At 50.6% G+C, this 14,624-nt stretch overlaps 1 protein-coding gene across 1 annotated transcript in view; it reads right to left on the bottom strand.

The window, feature by feature from the left end:
- Positions 1-14,624, bottom strand: part of LOC137545715 (keratin, type II cytoskeletal 80-like) — a 105,232-nt gene that overhangs the window by 29,477 nt on the left and 61,131 nt on the right. Inside the window, exon 4 of the mRNA XM_068267249.1 lies at positions 12,719-12,814. Coding sequence (XP_068123350.1) covers positions 12,719-12,814 — 96 coding nt within the window. The remainder of the gene's footprint in view (positions 1-12,718; positions 12,815-14,624) is intronic.

Below are 14,624 nucleotides of genomic sequence, written 5' to 3'. Positions count from 1 at the left end.
TTCACTGTTCTGTGTCTGCTGGGAATAGTGGTACACCGCTCGCTCAGCCACACTATATAGCATTCTGTTTACTGTTCTGTGTCTGCTGGGAATAGTGGTACACCGCTCGCTCAGCCACACTATATAGCATTCTGTTTACTGTTCTGTGTCTGCTGGGAATAGTGGTACACCGCTCGCTCAGCCACACTATATAGCATTCTGTTTACTGTTCTGTGTCTGCTGGGAATAGTAGTACACCGCTCACCCGCCACTGTATAGCATTGTGCTCTGTGTCGCTGCTGGGAATAGTGGTACACCGCTCACCCGTCACTGTATAGCATTGTGCTCTGTGTCGCTGCTGGGAATAGTGGTACTGTATAGCATTTCTGTACTGCCACTGTACTGCTGCCAGTCAGCGTGTACTGTAAGGATAAGTGAAATGAGGAAGAAATCCGGTGAAAGAGGGAGGGGCAAGGGAAGAGGGGTTTCCCCTGACGGTTCACGTACAGGCCACAGGGGAGCACCCAAGAAAACCCACTCAATACCGCCCATGTTGTCCAGGACAACAACCCTCACAAATCCAAAAGAACAGGACCAGATAATTACTTGGATGACCTCTCAAGCGTCCAGCAGTGGGTTAAGCAGCACCAGCACATCACACACGAGGTCCGAGTCCTCAGCCAGTTGCAAGGAGCCAGTGGGCACAAAGCTGACACAACCGGCAGCGACACCACGCACACAACTGCCAGATAACCAGTCCGATGAATTACCTCAGGACACAATGGGGTATTCGCAGGAGCTATTCCCAGCCCAACAAACTTCCACCTTTCAAAGGTCAATGGAGGAGCAGCCAGAAATGTTGTGCCTGGATTCACAACCGTTAACTGTGGGAAATGCACCGCGCACTGAAATACAAGGCGAGTCCGAGGAGGACTCGGAAACCCAAATCCCAGAGCAATTTGGGCAGGAGGGGTTGCAATTGCAGGAGGTCGGCCGACAAGATCTGGAAGACGACGTTGGAGTGTGCTGCGCAGAGGTTGTTGTGGGGAGCTCTACTCCACGGCGGCGGCCCACAATGACATATGACGAGTTTGAGGAGATGGAAGAGGAGGGTATGGACAATGTGGACAGAGACCCAGATTTTGTTTGTGAACGAGAACATCGCCATCGTAGCAGCAGCACAGATGAGTCTGTTGAAGAACCCACTGCTGCACGAGTTCGCCTTGTGCCACAAGGTAGGCGGCACGCAATTTCAGGCACCACAAGCGTGGAAGTTCAAGTGAGAGGCAAAAGAGGAGCAAACAGAAATCGCCAGCAAGGAGGCAGGTGCTCCAAAGTCTGGGCTTTCTTTGAAGACTGCACTGAGGATGTTACCATGGCGATTTGCAAGGTGTGCAAGACCCGCCTGAGCAGGGGGAAAAGTATTAACAACCTCTCCACTACCAGCATGAGCCGTCACATGCTATCCAAACATCCCACTCTGTGGGCAAACGCGTCAGGACAGGGTACCAGCAACAACACTGCCTCCCTTGGGTTCACCAGACTCACCACCAGACCCGCCTCAGCAGCAGCAGTAGCCCAGCCATTGCGTGGTTCACAACATTCACAAACATCAGACGACGCTGACACTGTCACTTTCCGGAGTAGTGCTCTTGAGGTCTCCCAGTGTTTATCAAACACAACAACCAACAGCCCTTCCGTGTGCAGCGCTACGGTTCAGTTGTCTGTGTCGGAGATGTTTGAGCGCAAGAGGAAATTGCCAGCAAATGACCCCCGGGCCGTGGCAGTAACAGCCAGCATAGCCAAGCTTCTGGCCTGCGAAATGCTGCCATATCGAGTGGTGGAGACAAACAGCTTCAAGGGCATGATGTCAGTGGCCATCCCACGTTACGTGGTTCCCAGCCGCTACCACTTTGCGCGCTCTGCAGTGCCTGAGTTGCATGAGCACGTGGTCAGCAAAATAACCCGAAGCTTGAAGAATGCCGTTGCCTGCAAGGTTCACCTCACCACTGACACCTGGACGAGTGCGTTCGGCCAGGGTCGATACATCTCCCTTACCGCGCACTGGGTGAACCTTGTGGAGCCTGGCAGCGATTCCTCACCTGCTACGGCACGGGTGTTGCCCACGCCACAAACAGCTGCACCGCCGTCCCTCCCACTGGATAACAACAGCAGCACCTACCTCTCTGACTCCTTCTCCTCCAACGCATCTCAAAGCTGTACCTCATCCGGAAACGCTAACCCAGCAGCAGTAGGATCGTGGAAGCAGTGCAGCACAGCTGTTGGCATGTGTCAGCAAGCGTTGCTGAAGCTAATCTGCCTTGGGGATAAGCAGCACACAGGGGAGGAAATTTGGAGGGGAATAAAGGAACAGACGGATTTGTGGCTGGCACCGCTGGACCTGAAACCGGGCATGGTTGTGTGTGATAATGGGAGTAATCTCATTCGCGCTTTAAGGTTGGCTAAGCTGACACACATCCCTTGCCTGGCGCACGTGATGAACCTAGTAGTTCAGCGGTTCCTGAGGACATACCCAGGCGTGGCCGATCTTCTGTTGAAGGTGCGTCGAGTGGCCAAACATTGTAGAAATTCCAGTACTGCTTCGGGGGCACTCGCCAAGATGCAGGAGCGCTTCAATCTCCCCCACCATCGCTTGCTGTGTGATGTCCCTACGCGCTGGAATTCTACGCTGCACATGCTAGCCCGCTTTTGCGAGCAGAAGAGTGCAGTGGTCCAGTACATGACGGCGCAGTACCGAGGCGCATCCGGCCAGCTGCCAAGCTTCTGTGGATCCGATTGGGCCAACATGTTGGACCTCTGCCAAGTCCTCCAAAATTTTGAGCAATCCACGCTGCTTGTGAGCAGTGACAACTCTTCAGTCAGCATTACCATACCACTGCTGTGTTTACTGAAGAGGTCGATGTTAAAAATCAAGGAAACAGCTGTCATGATGCAACTGGGGGAATATGAAGGAGAAAACGATCAGCGTGATGGTACCAACATCAGGCCATCCGCCTCAGGGAACGCTGGCCCCAGCAGCTATGACGAAGAAGAGGAGGAGGAACAGCTGGAGTTGGAGCAGGAATTTCATGCCACCACTGACAAGGGCCAGAGCGGTGCACGTTGGACTTCCACAATTCAACGCGAATGGTCAGCAGAAGCAGACCAGGAGGAAGGTGACGACTATGATGCATCACAACAACTATCACAACGCTCACAAGAGGATGATGAGGATTCTGGTAGGACTCTGGCACACATGGCTCAATTCATGCTAGACTGCATTGAACGTGACCCACGCATTGTGCGCATTCTGGACAACACCAATTACTGGGTTTATACCCTTCTGGATCCACGGTACAAACACAATGTTCCAAAACTGCTTGAAGAAAGAGTCAGACAGGTCAAAATGGAAGAATACCAGCAGGCCCTTGTGGAGACTTTAGAGAGGAGATTGACATCCTCCCCCTCCTCTAGCCAGTTGTACGCAGACAGACTGACTTCCGCAAACCCAGGACGACCAGGAGGGCAGCAAACAACGCAAGCCGCAGCTAGTACCCAAAAGGGAACGGTATCGGCAGTGTCCTTGGAGTGGGAAAATTTTCTGACACCCATGCAGCAGCAGCCCACTGAACAGCAAGCGTGCAGATCCACCTCCAACACCGATCGCCTGGAGAAGATGGTCAAGGACTACATGTCAGATGACGTAGCTGTGTCGAACAATCCATCTGCACCCTTCAACTATTGGGTATCGAAGCTAGACACCTGGCACGAACTGGCAATGTACGCAATAGAGGTGCTGGCTTGCCCGGCAGCCAGCGTTATGTCGGAACGCTGTTTCAGTGCTGCCGGAGGCATCGTCACAGATCGGCGTATCCGCCTCTCTACAGAAAATGCAGACCGTCTGACTCAAATTAAAATGAATCAATCCTGGATTGGAAATGACTACGCAACACTCCAGGACCCCAACCAAGTAACATGACCAATGAACATCTGGGATGGTGTAGCGTTTCCGGTCCCTGTTTATTGAACCTCTCATCTGTATTACATTTATGACTGCATGGCGGCAAAAAGCATTGCTGCTATATCCGCACGCTTTTTGTCTTCATGCAAGGCCTGGGTTGTTGTGTCTCAAAAGCCGTGGCCTTCTCCTCCTGCGCCTGCTCCTGTTCCATCACGTCTGCTGCTGCTGGGTTAGCGTTGCCGCGTGGTCCCTGTTTATTGAACCACTTATCTTTATTACATTTATGACTGCATGGCGGTACAAAGCATGCTATCCGCACGCTTCTTGCCCTCATGCAAGGCCTGGGTTGTTGTGTCTCACAAAGCGTGGCCTTCTCCTCCTGCGCCTCCTCCTGTTCCATCACGTCTGCTGCTGCTGGGTTAGCGTTGCCGCGTGGTCCCTGTTTATTGAACCACTTATCTTTATTACATTTATGACTGCATGGCGGTACAAAGCATGCTATCCGCACGCTTCTTGCCCTCATGCAAGGCCTGGGTTGTTGTGTCTCACAAAGCGTGGCCTTCTCCTCCTGCGCCTCCTCCTGTTCCATCACGTCTGCTGCTGCTGGGTTAGCGTTGCCGCGTGGTCCCTGTTTATTGAACCACTTATCTTTATTACATTTATGACTGCATGGCGGTAAAAAGCATGCTATCCGCACGCTTTTTGTCCTCATGCAAGGCCTGGGTTGTTGTGTCTCACAAAGCGTGGCCTTCTCCTCCTGCGCCTGCTCCTGTTCCATCACGTGTGCTGCTGCTGGGTTAGCGTTGCCGCGTGGTCCCTGTTTATTGAACCACTTATCTTTATTACATTTATGACTGCATGGCGGTACAAAGCATGCTATCCGCACGCTTCTTGCCCTCATGCATGGCCTGGGTTGTTGTGTCTCACAAAGCGTGGCCTTCTCCTCCTGCGCCTCCTCCTGTTCCATCACGTCTGCTGCTGCTGGGTTAGCGTTGCCGCGTGGTCCCTGTTTATTGAACCACTTATCTTTATTACATTTATGACTGCATGGCGGTACAAAGCATGCTATCCGCACGCTTCTTGCCCTCATGCAAGGCCTGGGTTGTTGTGTCTCACAAAGCGTGGCCTTCTCCTCCTGCGCCTCCTCCTGTTCCATCACGTCTGCTGCTGCTGGGTTAGCGTTGCCGCGTGGTCCCTGTTTATTGAACCACTTATCTTTATTACATTTATGACTGCATGGCGGTAAAAAGCATGCTATCCGCACGCTTTTTGTCCTCATGCAAGGCCTGGGTTGTTGTGTCTCACAAAGCGTGGCCTTCTCCTCCTGCGCCTCCTCCTGTTCCATCACGTGTGCTGCTGCTGCTGCTGGGTTAGCGTTGCCGGTCCCTGTTTATGGAACCTCTTATCTTTATTACATTTATGACTGCATGGCGGTACAAAGCATGCTATCCGCACGCTTCTTGCCCTCATGCAAGGCCGGGGTTGTTGTGTCTCACAAAGCGTGGCCTTCTCCTCCTGCGCCTCCTCCTGTTCCATCACGTGTGCTGCTGCTGGGTTAGCGTTACCGGTCCCTTTTCCTGGAACCTCTTATATGTATTACACTTATGACTGCATGCCGAAAAAAAACATGTTACCTGTGCAAAGAAAACAGACATTTCCCGCATTTAAAAGACAGTTTTCCCTTTGAAACTTTAAAATCGATTTTCTCAAAAACTATAAGCTCTTTTTGCTATTTTTTTTCCTCTTGTACCCACTCCCAAGGTGCACATACCCTGTAAATTCGGGGTATGTAGCATGTAAGGAGGCTTTACAAACCACAAAAGTTCGGGTCCCCATTGACTTCCATTATGTTCGGAGTTCGGGTCGAACACCCGAACATCGCGGCCATGTTCGGCCTGTTCGGCCCGAACCCGAACATCTAGATGTTCGCCCAACACTAGTGTCACCCCATGTGTTTTGTTTACCTATAAAAAAAAGTGTATTATTACTTGCACTAGTCTACTGAAACGCTGGCCCTTTTAAGTGGTTATGGTGCTCCTGGTGCTTGCTCCCAGTGCTGGGTAGTGCCAGTGGTCTATGTGAAAAAGCAAGGGGAGAGGCAGCGCTTCAATGGTGCCTTAAACCTTTTATTGATAAAACACGCAAAGTAAATTGCACTTAAAAACTTTTCCAGTTGCAAATCGCTTTGGGAGGCCGCTAACCAGCTCTCTCACAGCTCCTGAGCTTGGCCAGAGCTAACGGGAGCGGTGGTAATCGGGGAGAAGTGGACAGCGGGCAGATCCTCCTCTCAGCATGCTGTCTAATGTCAAACGCGTTTCGGCGCATAGCCATGCTAACTGTAACTTCTTAGTACAAAATGCACAATTGGTAAATGCAGCAGCACACCAGGGAAATGCTATCAAATCAAACTGTTTGTTAACCACTCTGCGACCACCTGACGCCAATTGACGGCCGCAGAGTGGCTCCCCCAGGACAGCCTAATGCTGATTGGAGTCAAGTACTGAGGGCGGAGATTAGCGGGGATTGCGTGTGCGAATGCGCTTTGTAAACAGCCTGCGAGCCACGATCAAAGCTGTCAGGCTGTAAATAGAAGAAAATGCCGCAATTACTTGTACAGCGCTGCGTTCTAGTGCAGCAGTTGTCATCCGTACACTGTCACTGAGCTGTCACCAGGAGAGGCTCACAAAGCGATCCCTCTCACAGGCTAATGCCTATGAGAGGTGATCATAGGGGCTGGATCTCGGAGGAAGGGATGGGGGGAGGGGAAGAATGAAAAAAAAGCACAATTCAATTAAAAAACGAACAATAAAATTAATTAAAAAAATTTCTGCAGCAAAAAGATGCCACCAACAGAAAGCTCTGTTGGTGGCAATAAAAGGAGGCAAGATTCATTTGTGTGCAAAGTTGTATGGATCTGCCGCGAACTGTTAAAGCTGCAGAGTGCTGAATTGTAAAAAATGGCCTGGCCACTGGGGGGGGGGGGGGGTGTAACCCTGTGGTCCTCAAGCAGGCAATGAGGTTGAGTGAAGTCACTTTCACATCAAAGAGACTGAATTTTTGAGAAACATAATGTTATCAAGATGCATATTGAAAATGAGAATTTCATTTAAATGTGTTTTTCTCGTGCCTATAGAATGCATTTGGAGAAAATGTGTGTTGTCTGTGGCTGTATTCCTTTATCACTTATGGTACAGAACGATTGTTCTGAAAGCAGCATGGAAACGGGGCATTTCTTAAAATTTGTGCTCTTGCAGTGCTGTTATATGAGTGTGGGGAAATGGTAGGACACTGTTCTGCCTGCCAGAGTGTGGAAAATGGGAGAACACTGTTCTGCCTGCCAGAGTGTGGGGAAATGTGAGGACAATGTTCTGCCTGCCAGAGTGTGTGGAAATGGGGGGACACTGTTTTGCCTTCCAGTGTCTGGGGAAATGGGATGACACTGCTCTGCCTGCCAGAGTGTGGGAAAATGGGAGGACATTGTTCTGGCTGCCAGAGTGTGGGAAAATGGGAGGACATTGTTCTGCCTGCCAGAGTGTGTGGAAATGGGAGGACACCTTTTCTGCCTGCCAGAGTGTGGGAAATGGGAGCACACCGTTCTGCCTGCCAGTGTATGGGAAATGGGGGGACACTGTTCTGCCTGCCAGTGTATGGGAAATGGGAGGACATTGTTCTGCCTGCCAGAGTGTGGGAAATGGGAGGACACTGTTTTGCCTGCCAGAGTGTGGGGAAATGGGATGACACTGTTCATCCTGCCAGAGTGTGGGGAAATGGGAGGACACTGTTTCTCCTGCCAGAGTGTGGGAAATGGGAGGACACGGTTTTGCCTTCCAGTGTCTGGGGAAATGGGAGGACACTCTTTTGCCTTCCAATGTCTGGGGAAATGGGAGGACACTGTTTTGCCTGCCAGAGTGTGGGGAAATGGGATGACACTGTTCATCCTGCCAGAGTGTGGGGAAATGGGATGACACTGTTCATCCTGCCAGAGTGTGGGGAAATGGGATGACACTGTTCATCCTGCCAGAGTGTGGGAAATGGGAGGACACGGTTTTGCCTTCCAGTGTCTGGGGAAATGGGAGGACACTGTTCTGCCTGCCAGATTGTGTGGAAATGGGGGGACACTGTTCTGCCTGCCAGAGTGTGTGGAAATGGGAGGACAATGTTCTGCCTACCAGAGTGTGGGGAAATGGGAGGACACTGTTCTGCCTGCCAGAGTGTGTGGAAATGGGAGGACACCTTTTCTGCCTGCCAGTGTATGGGAAATGGGAGGACACTGTTCTGCCTGCCAGAGTGTGGGAAAATGGGAGGACATTGTTCTGCCTGCCAGAGTGTGTGGAAATGGGAGGACACCTTTTCTGCCTGCCAGAGTGTGGGAAATGGGAGGACACTGTTCTGCCTGCCAGATTGTGTGGAAATGGGGGGACACTGTTCTGCCTGCCAGAGTGTGTGGAAATGGGAGGACAATGTTCTGCCTACCAGAGTGTGGGGAAATGGGAGGACACTGTTCTGCCTGCCAGAGTGTGTGGAAATGGGAGGACACCTTTTCTGCCTGCCAGTGTATGGGAAATGGGAGGACACTGTTCTGCCTGCCAGAGTGTGGGAAAATGGGAGGACATTGTTCTGCCTGCCAGAGTGTGTGGAAATGGGAGGACACCTTTTCTGCCTGCCAGAGTGTGGGAAATGGGAGCACACCGTTCTGCCTGCCAGTGTATGGGAAATGGGGGGACACTGTTCTGCCTGCCAGTGTATGGGAAATGGGAGGACATTGTTCTGCCTGCCAGAGTGTGGGAAATGGGAGGACACTGTTTTGCCTGCCAGAGTGTGGGGAAATGGGAGGACACCTTTTCTGCCTGCCAGAGTGTGGGAAATGGGAGCACACCGTTCTGCCTGCCAGTGTATGGGAAATGGGGGGACACTGTTCTGCCTGCCAGTGTATGGGAAATGGGAGGACATTGTTCTGCCTGCCAGAGTGTGGGAAATGGGAGGACACGGTTTTGCCTTCCAGTGTCTGGGGAAATGGGAGGACACTCTTTTGCCTTCCAGTGTCTGGGGAAATGGGAGGACACTGTTTTGCCTGCCAGAGTGTGGGGAAATGGGATGACACTGTTCATCCTGCCAGAGTGTGGGGAAATGGGAGGACACTGTTCCTCCTGCCAGAGTGTGGGAAATGGGAGGACACGGTTTTGCCTTCCAGTGTCTGGGGAAATGGGAGGACACTGTTCTGCCTGCCAGATTGTGTGGAAATGGGGGGGCACTGTTCTGCCTGCCAGAGTGTGTGGAAATGGGAGAACAATGTTCTGCCTACCAGAGTGTGGGGAAATGGGAGGACACTGTTCTGCCTGCCAGAGTGTGTGGAAATGGGAGGACACCTTTTCTGCCTGCCAGTGTATGGGAAATGGGAGGACACTGTTCTGCCTGCCAGAGTGTGGGGAAATGGGAGGACACCTTTTCTGCCTGCCAGAGTGTGGGGAAATTGGAGGACACCTTTTCTGCCTGCCAGAGTGTGGGGAAATGGGATGACACTGTTCTGCCTGCCAGAGTGTGGGAAATGGGAGGACACCTTTTCTGCCTGCCAGAGTGTGTTCACCTTTTCTGCCTGCCAGAGTGTGTGGAAATGGGAGGACACTGTTCTGCCTGCCAGAGTGTGTGGAAATGGGAGGACACCTTTTCTGCCTGCCAGTGTATGGGAAATGGGAGGACACTGTTCTGCCTGCCAGAGTGTGTGGAAATGGGAGGACACCTTTTCTGCCTGCCAGAGTGTGGGAAATGGGAGCACACCGTTCTGCCTGCCAGTGTATGGGAAATGGGGGGACACTGTTCTGCCTGCCAGAGTGTGGGAAATGGGAGGACACCTTTTCTGCCTGCCAGAGTGTGTTCACCTTTTCTGCCTGCCAGAGTGTGTGGAAATGGGGGGACACTGTTTTGCCTTCCAGTGTCTGGGGAAATGGGATGACACTGTTCTGCCTGCCAGAGTGTGGGAAAATGGGAGGACATTGTTCTGCCTGCCAGAGTGTGTGGAAATGGGAGGACACTGTTCTGCCTGCCAGAGTGTGGGAAATGGGAGAACACTGTTCTGCCTGTCAGATTGTGGGAAATGGGAGAACACTGTTCTGCCTGCCAGAGTGTGGGAAATGGGAGAACACTGTTCTGCCTGCCAGAGTGTGTTCACCTTTTCTGCCTGCCAGAGTGTGTGGAAATGGGGGGACACTGTTTTGCCTTCCAGTGTCTGGGGAAATGGGAGGACAATGTTCTGCCTGCCAGTGTGTGTGGAAATGAGAGGACACTGTTCTGCCTGCCAGAGTGTGTGGAAATGGGGGGACACTGTTCTGCCTGCCAGTGTATGGGAAATGGGAGGACACTATTTTGCCTTCCAGTGTCTGGGAAAATGGGAGGACATTGTTCTGCCTGCCAGAGTGTGGGAAAATGGGAGGACATTGTTCTGCCTGCCAGAGTGTGTGGAAATGGGAGGACACCTTTTCTGCCTGCCAGAGTGTGGGAAATGGGAGCACACCGTTCTGCCTGCCAGTGTATGGGAAATGGGGGGACACTGTTCTGCCTGCCAGTGTGTGGGGAAATGGGAGCACACCTTTTCTGCCTGCCAAAGTGTGTGGAAATAGGGGGACACTGTTTTGCCTTCCAGTGTCTGGGGAAATGGGAGGACACTGTTCTGCCTGCCAGTGTGTGTGGAAATGGGAGGACACTGTTCTGCCTGCCAGTGTGTGTGGAAATGGGAGGACACTGTTCTGCCTGCCAGTGTGTGTGGAAATGGGAGGACACTGTTCTGCCTGCCAGTGTATGGGAAATGGGAGGACACTGTTCTGCCTGCCAGTGTATGGGAAATGGGAGGACACTGTTCTGCCTGCCAGTGTATGGGAAATGGGAGGACACTGTTCTGCCTGCCAGTGTATGGGAAATGGGAGGACACTGTTCTGCCTGCCAGTGTATGGGAAATGGGAGGACACTGTTCTGCCTGCCAGTGTATGGGTAATGGGAGGACACTGTTCTGCCTGCCAGAGCGTGTGGAAATGGGAGGACACCTTTTCTGCCTGCCAGAGTGTGGGAAATGGGAGGACACTGTTCTGCCTGCCAGTGTATGGGAAATAGGAGGACACTGTTCTGCCTGCCAGTGTATGGGAAATGGGAGGACACTGTTCTGCCTGCCAGTGTATGGGAAATGGGAGGACACTGTTTTGCCTTCCAGTGTCTGGGGAAATGGGATGACACTGTTCTGCCTGCCAGAGTGTGGGAAAATGGGAGGACATTGTTCTGCCTGCCAGAGTGTGGGAAATGGGAGCCCACCGTTCTGCCTGCCAGTGTATGGGAAATGGGGGGACACTGTTCTGCCTGCCAGAGTGTGGGGAAATGGGAGGACACCTTTTCTGCCTGCCAGAGTGTGGGAAATGGGAGGACACTATTTTGCCTTCCAGTGTCTGGGGAAATGGGAGGACATTGTTCTGCCTGCCAGTGTGTGTGGAAATGGGAGGACACTGTTCTGCCTGCCAGTGTGTGTGGAAATGGGGGGACACTGTTTTGCCTTCCAGTGTCTGGGGAAATGGGAGGATACTGTTCTGCCTGCCAGTGTATGGGAAATGGGAGGACACTGTTCTGCCTGCCAGTGTATGGGAAATGGGAGGACACTGTTCTGCCTGCCAGTGTATGGGAAATGGGAGGACACTGTTCTGCCTGCCAGTGTGTGTGGAAATGGGAGGACACTGTTCTGCCTGCCAGTGTATGGGAAATGGGAGGACACTGTTCTGCCTGCCAGTGTATGGGAAATGGGAGGACACTGTTCTGCCTGCCAGTGTATGGGAAATGGGATGACACTGTTCTGCATGCCAGAGTGTGGGGAAATGGGAGGACACTGTTCTGCCTGCCTGAGTGTGGGGAGATGGGATGACACTGTTCTGTCTACCAGTGTATGGGAAATGGTAGGACACTGTTCTGCCTGCCAGAGTGTGGGGAAATGGGAGGACACCTTTTCTGCCTACCAGAGTATGGAAAATGGGAGGACACTGTTCTGCCTGCCAGAGTGTGGGAAATAGGAGGACACCTTTTCTGCCTGCCAGAGTGTGTGGAAATGGGGGTACACTGTTTTGCCTTCCAGTGTCTGGGGAAATGGGAGGACACTGTTCTGCCTGCCAGTGTGTGTGGAAATGGGAGGACATTGTTCTGCCTGCCAGTGTGTGTGGAAATGGGAGGACACTGTTCTGCCTGCCAGTGTATGGGAAATGGGATGACACTGTTCTGCATGCCAGAGTGTGGGGAAATGGGAGGACACTGTTTGGCCTGCCTGAGTGTGGGGAAATGGGAGGACACCTTTTCTGCCTACCAGAGTATGGAAAATGGGAGGACACTGTTCTGCCTGCCAGAGTGTGGGAAATGGGAGGACACTGTTCTGCCTACCAGAGTGTGGGGGAATGGGAGGACACTGTTTTGCCTGCCAGAGCATGTGGAAATGGGAGGACACCTTTTCTGCCTGCCAGAGTGTGGGAAATGGGAGGACACTGTTCTGCTTGCCTGAGTGTGGGGAAATGGGATCCTCCCAGTAATTAGAAATTAAGAATGGAGGAAATGTATGTTTGTGTGTATCTATACAAAGCAAAACAAAGTAGGCTGGGGCAATTTCTGGCTTATACAGACTGTTTTGGTGCTATTTTATCTGTGTATTAAAATTCATAGAAGGCTTGACAACAGAGATAGGATAAAAGAACACAAGAGCTATACAATTGCTGGGGCCATTAAAATAATAGTTCAGTGCCAACTGAATGGTCCTTTACTCACATGCTCATAGACAGCTGTCATCAGTTCAATTAACTCTTTCAGCTCCTGCTGTTTCACTTCCAATTCTGTCTTGTCCAAGCTGCAGCCGTCCACATCCTGAGGAATTAAGACATACAACAAAATTATAGATTATATATGTTCCATTCCTTATACTGAGCTACATTATGCTACCACTGCTTGCCCACTTAGGGGAACATAAATGATCTCAACTTCTGGATCATCCCTGCTTTGAAAGGTTGACATGCCAAAGAGTACACTACTTCATACATGTGTCTGTATCGGGACACTACTTCATACATGTGTCTGTATAAGGAGCAGTCTGCTGTACAGAAAGTCTGCATTGGAAAACCCCAAACTTTCATACAAAGCTGTGAGTGACTTGTTGACTTTAACAGGTTAATCAGTATGTTTGTGCTTAGGTCAGCAATTCTGTAGATAAAGTATAAAGCTGGCCATACAAGAATCCATTTTTCTGAAACTACAAACTGTGCAACTCTTTGGGTTGATCGATTTTCTATATATTCCCTACTGAAATCTATGGGAAATTGATGTGCAGTGTGTGGTAGGAATCGTTTCCTACTGAACCGATTCTTTTCAGAAATGAATTGATCGTTTTGGAACATTGGGTGGAAATGGATACCTGTATGGCTAGCTTAAGTCTGATTCGGTATGTTGGAAAACCACTGTGGGAGAGAGGTGGAGCTGGAGCATGTGGTTCACAAAACAATCACTATAGGCTGGGGGCACACTTGCGTCTGCAATTTGTCGGTGTTTGCAGTATTCTGAGTTTGTGATGATGGTTTCTGCCTGCAATTTTATGCAATTGTTCACGATTTTCGGACTGCAGCGCAATGTATTGAATTAAGAAACGTGTGTGTCATGTGTGGGAACAAAATAAACTGCTGGGTGCTAGTCTATTTTAGGGGAACCAGTAGGGAACCTCATAGAAAAATTCAGCTTATGTAATTGAGTAGATGACACCCTCTCAAACTGCTAAGTTTCCAGTTGGTTGTAGTAAACTACGCCCAAAACGCTTTGTTCTGTAGAGGACACTGTGATTGGAGAATTAGTTCCCTATGAGTGGTGTGTGGACCAGTGGAGTCAGAACGACCTTCCAGAGGAAACAGAAAAGGAGACAGGGACACCAGGAGCCCCTGATCGTGTGGTATATCAAGGTGTGGATTGCAAGACTCGCAACCACAGTATTAAAGCCAATCCTCAGACTCGGGGGTCATGTCTCTATATCATCACAGGTCGCACTCCAGAAGAAGTAAAGTAAAAAGCCCCTTAACACTAACCCACCCATCCAGAATTATTAAAATGCTGCCTTACCTCTATGAACAAGGAGATCTCCATAAACCGTAACAAATCTATTAAATAGAAAGTCAGACACTCAGTTGATAATGTGTTTTGCAAATCACAGTCCGCTTCATCAGATCAGAAAGAAAAGTGTCTTAATAGAAGTGATTTTCATAGGAGCACCTTCTTCTTAGAGGTAAGCCAACCTTTTTATATTTCTTTCATATGCCAATTTTTATTTTTTATAAATACTAAATAATAAAAATAAAAAGGGCCCATACATTTAACAACTTTTTGCATCGATGTCCAACTAATTTGATCATATGATTGGATCTGCTAGAGATTCCGCAAATTATTCTGAATCTACAGATTTTTACATTTAACATTTTAATTGAACAGTGAGAAGTGCATCTCAAGCAGCATCCAATTTGATGGCCGACAAATCTACTCTCACCTGTCTGTGCCGCAGTTTTAGCCTTTCTCTCCCCACTTGCTGCTTCTTCCCCTCTTCACATCCGTGTCCCGGGGTACCTGCCTTACTTTACACATGGAAACTCAGGAGAAAAGAAAAGGAGCAGGGGACAGGGTGAGAAGAGGCCGGGACCGC

Source organism: Hyperolius riggenbachi, chromosome 2 (genome assembly GCF_040937935.1).
Source record: "Hyperolius riggenbachi isolate aHypRig1 chromosome 2, aHypRig1.pri, whole genome shotgun sequence".
Lineage (NCBI taxonomy): Eukaryota > Metazoa > Chordata > Amphibia > Anura > Hyperoliidae > Hyperolius > Hyperolius riggenbachi.
This window is presented reverse-complemented; position numbering and strand designations above follow the sequence as displayed.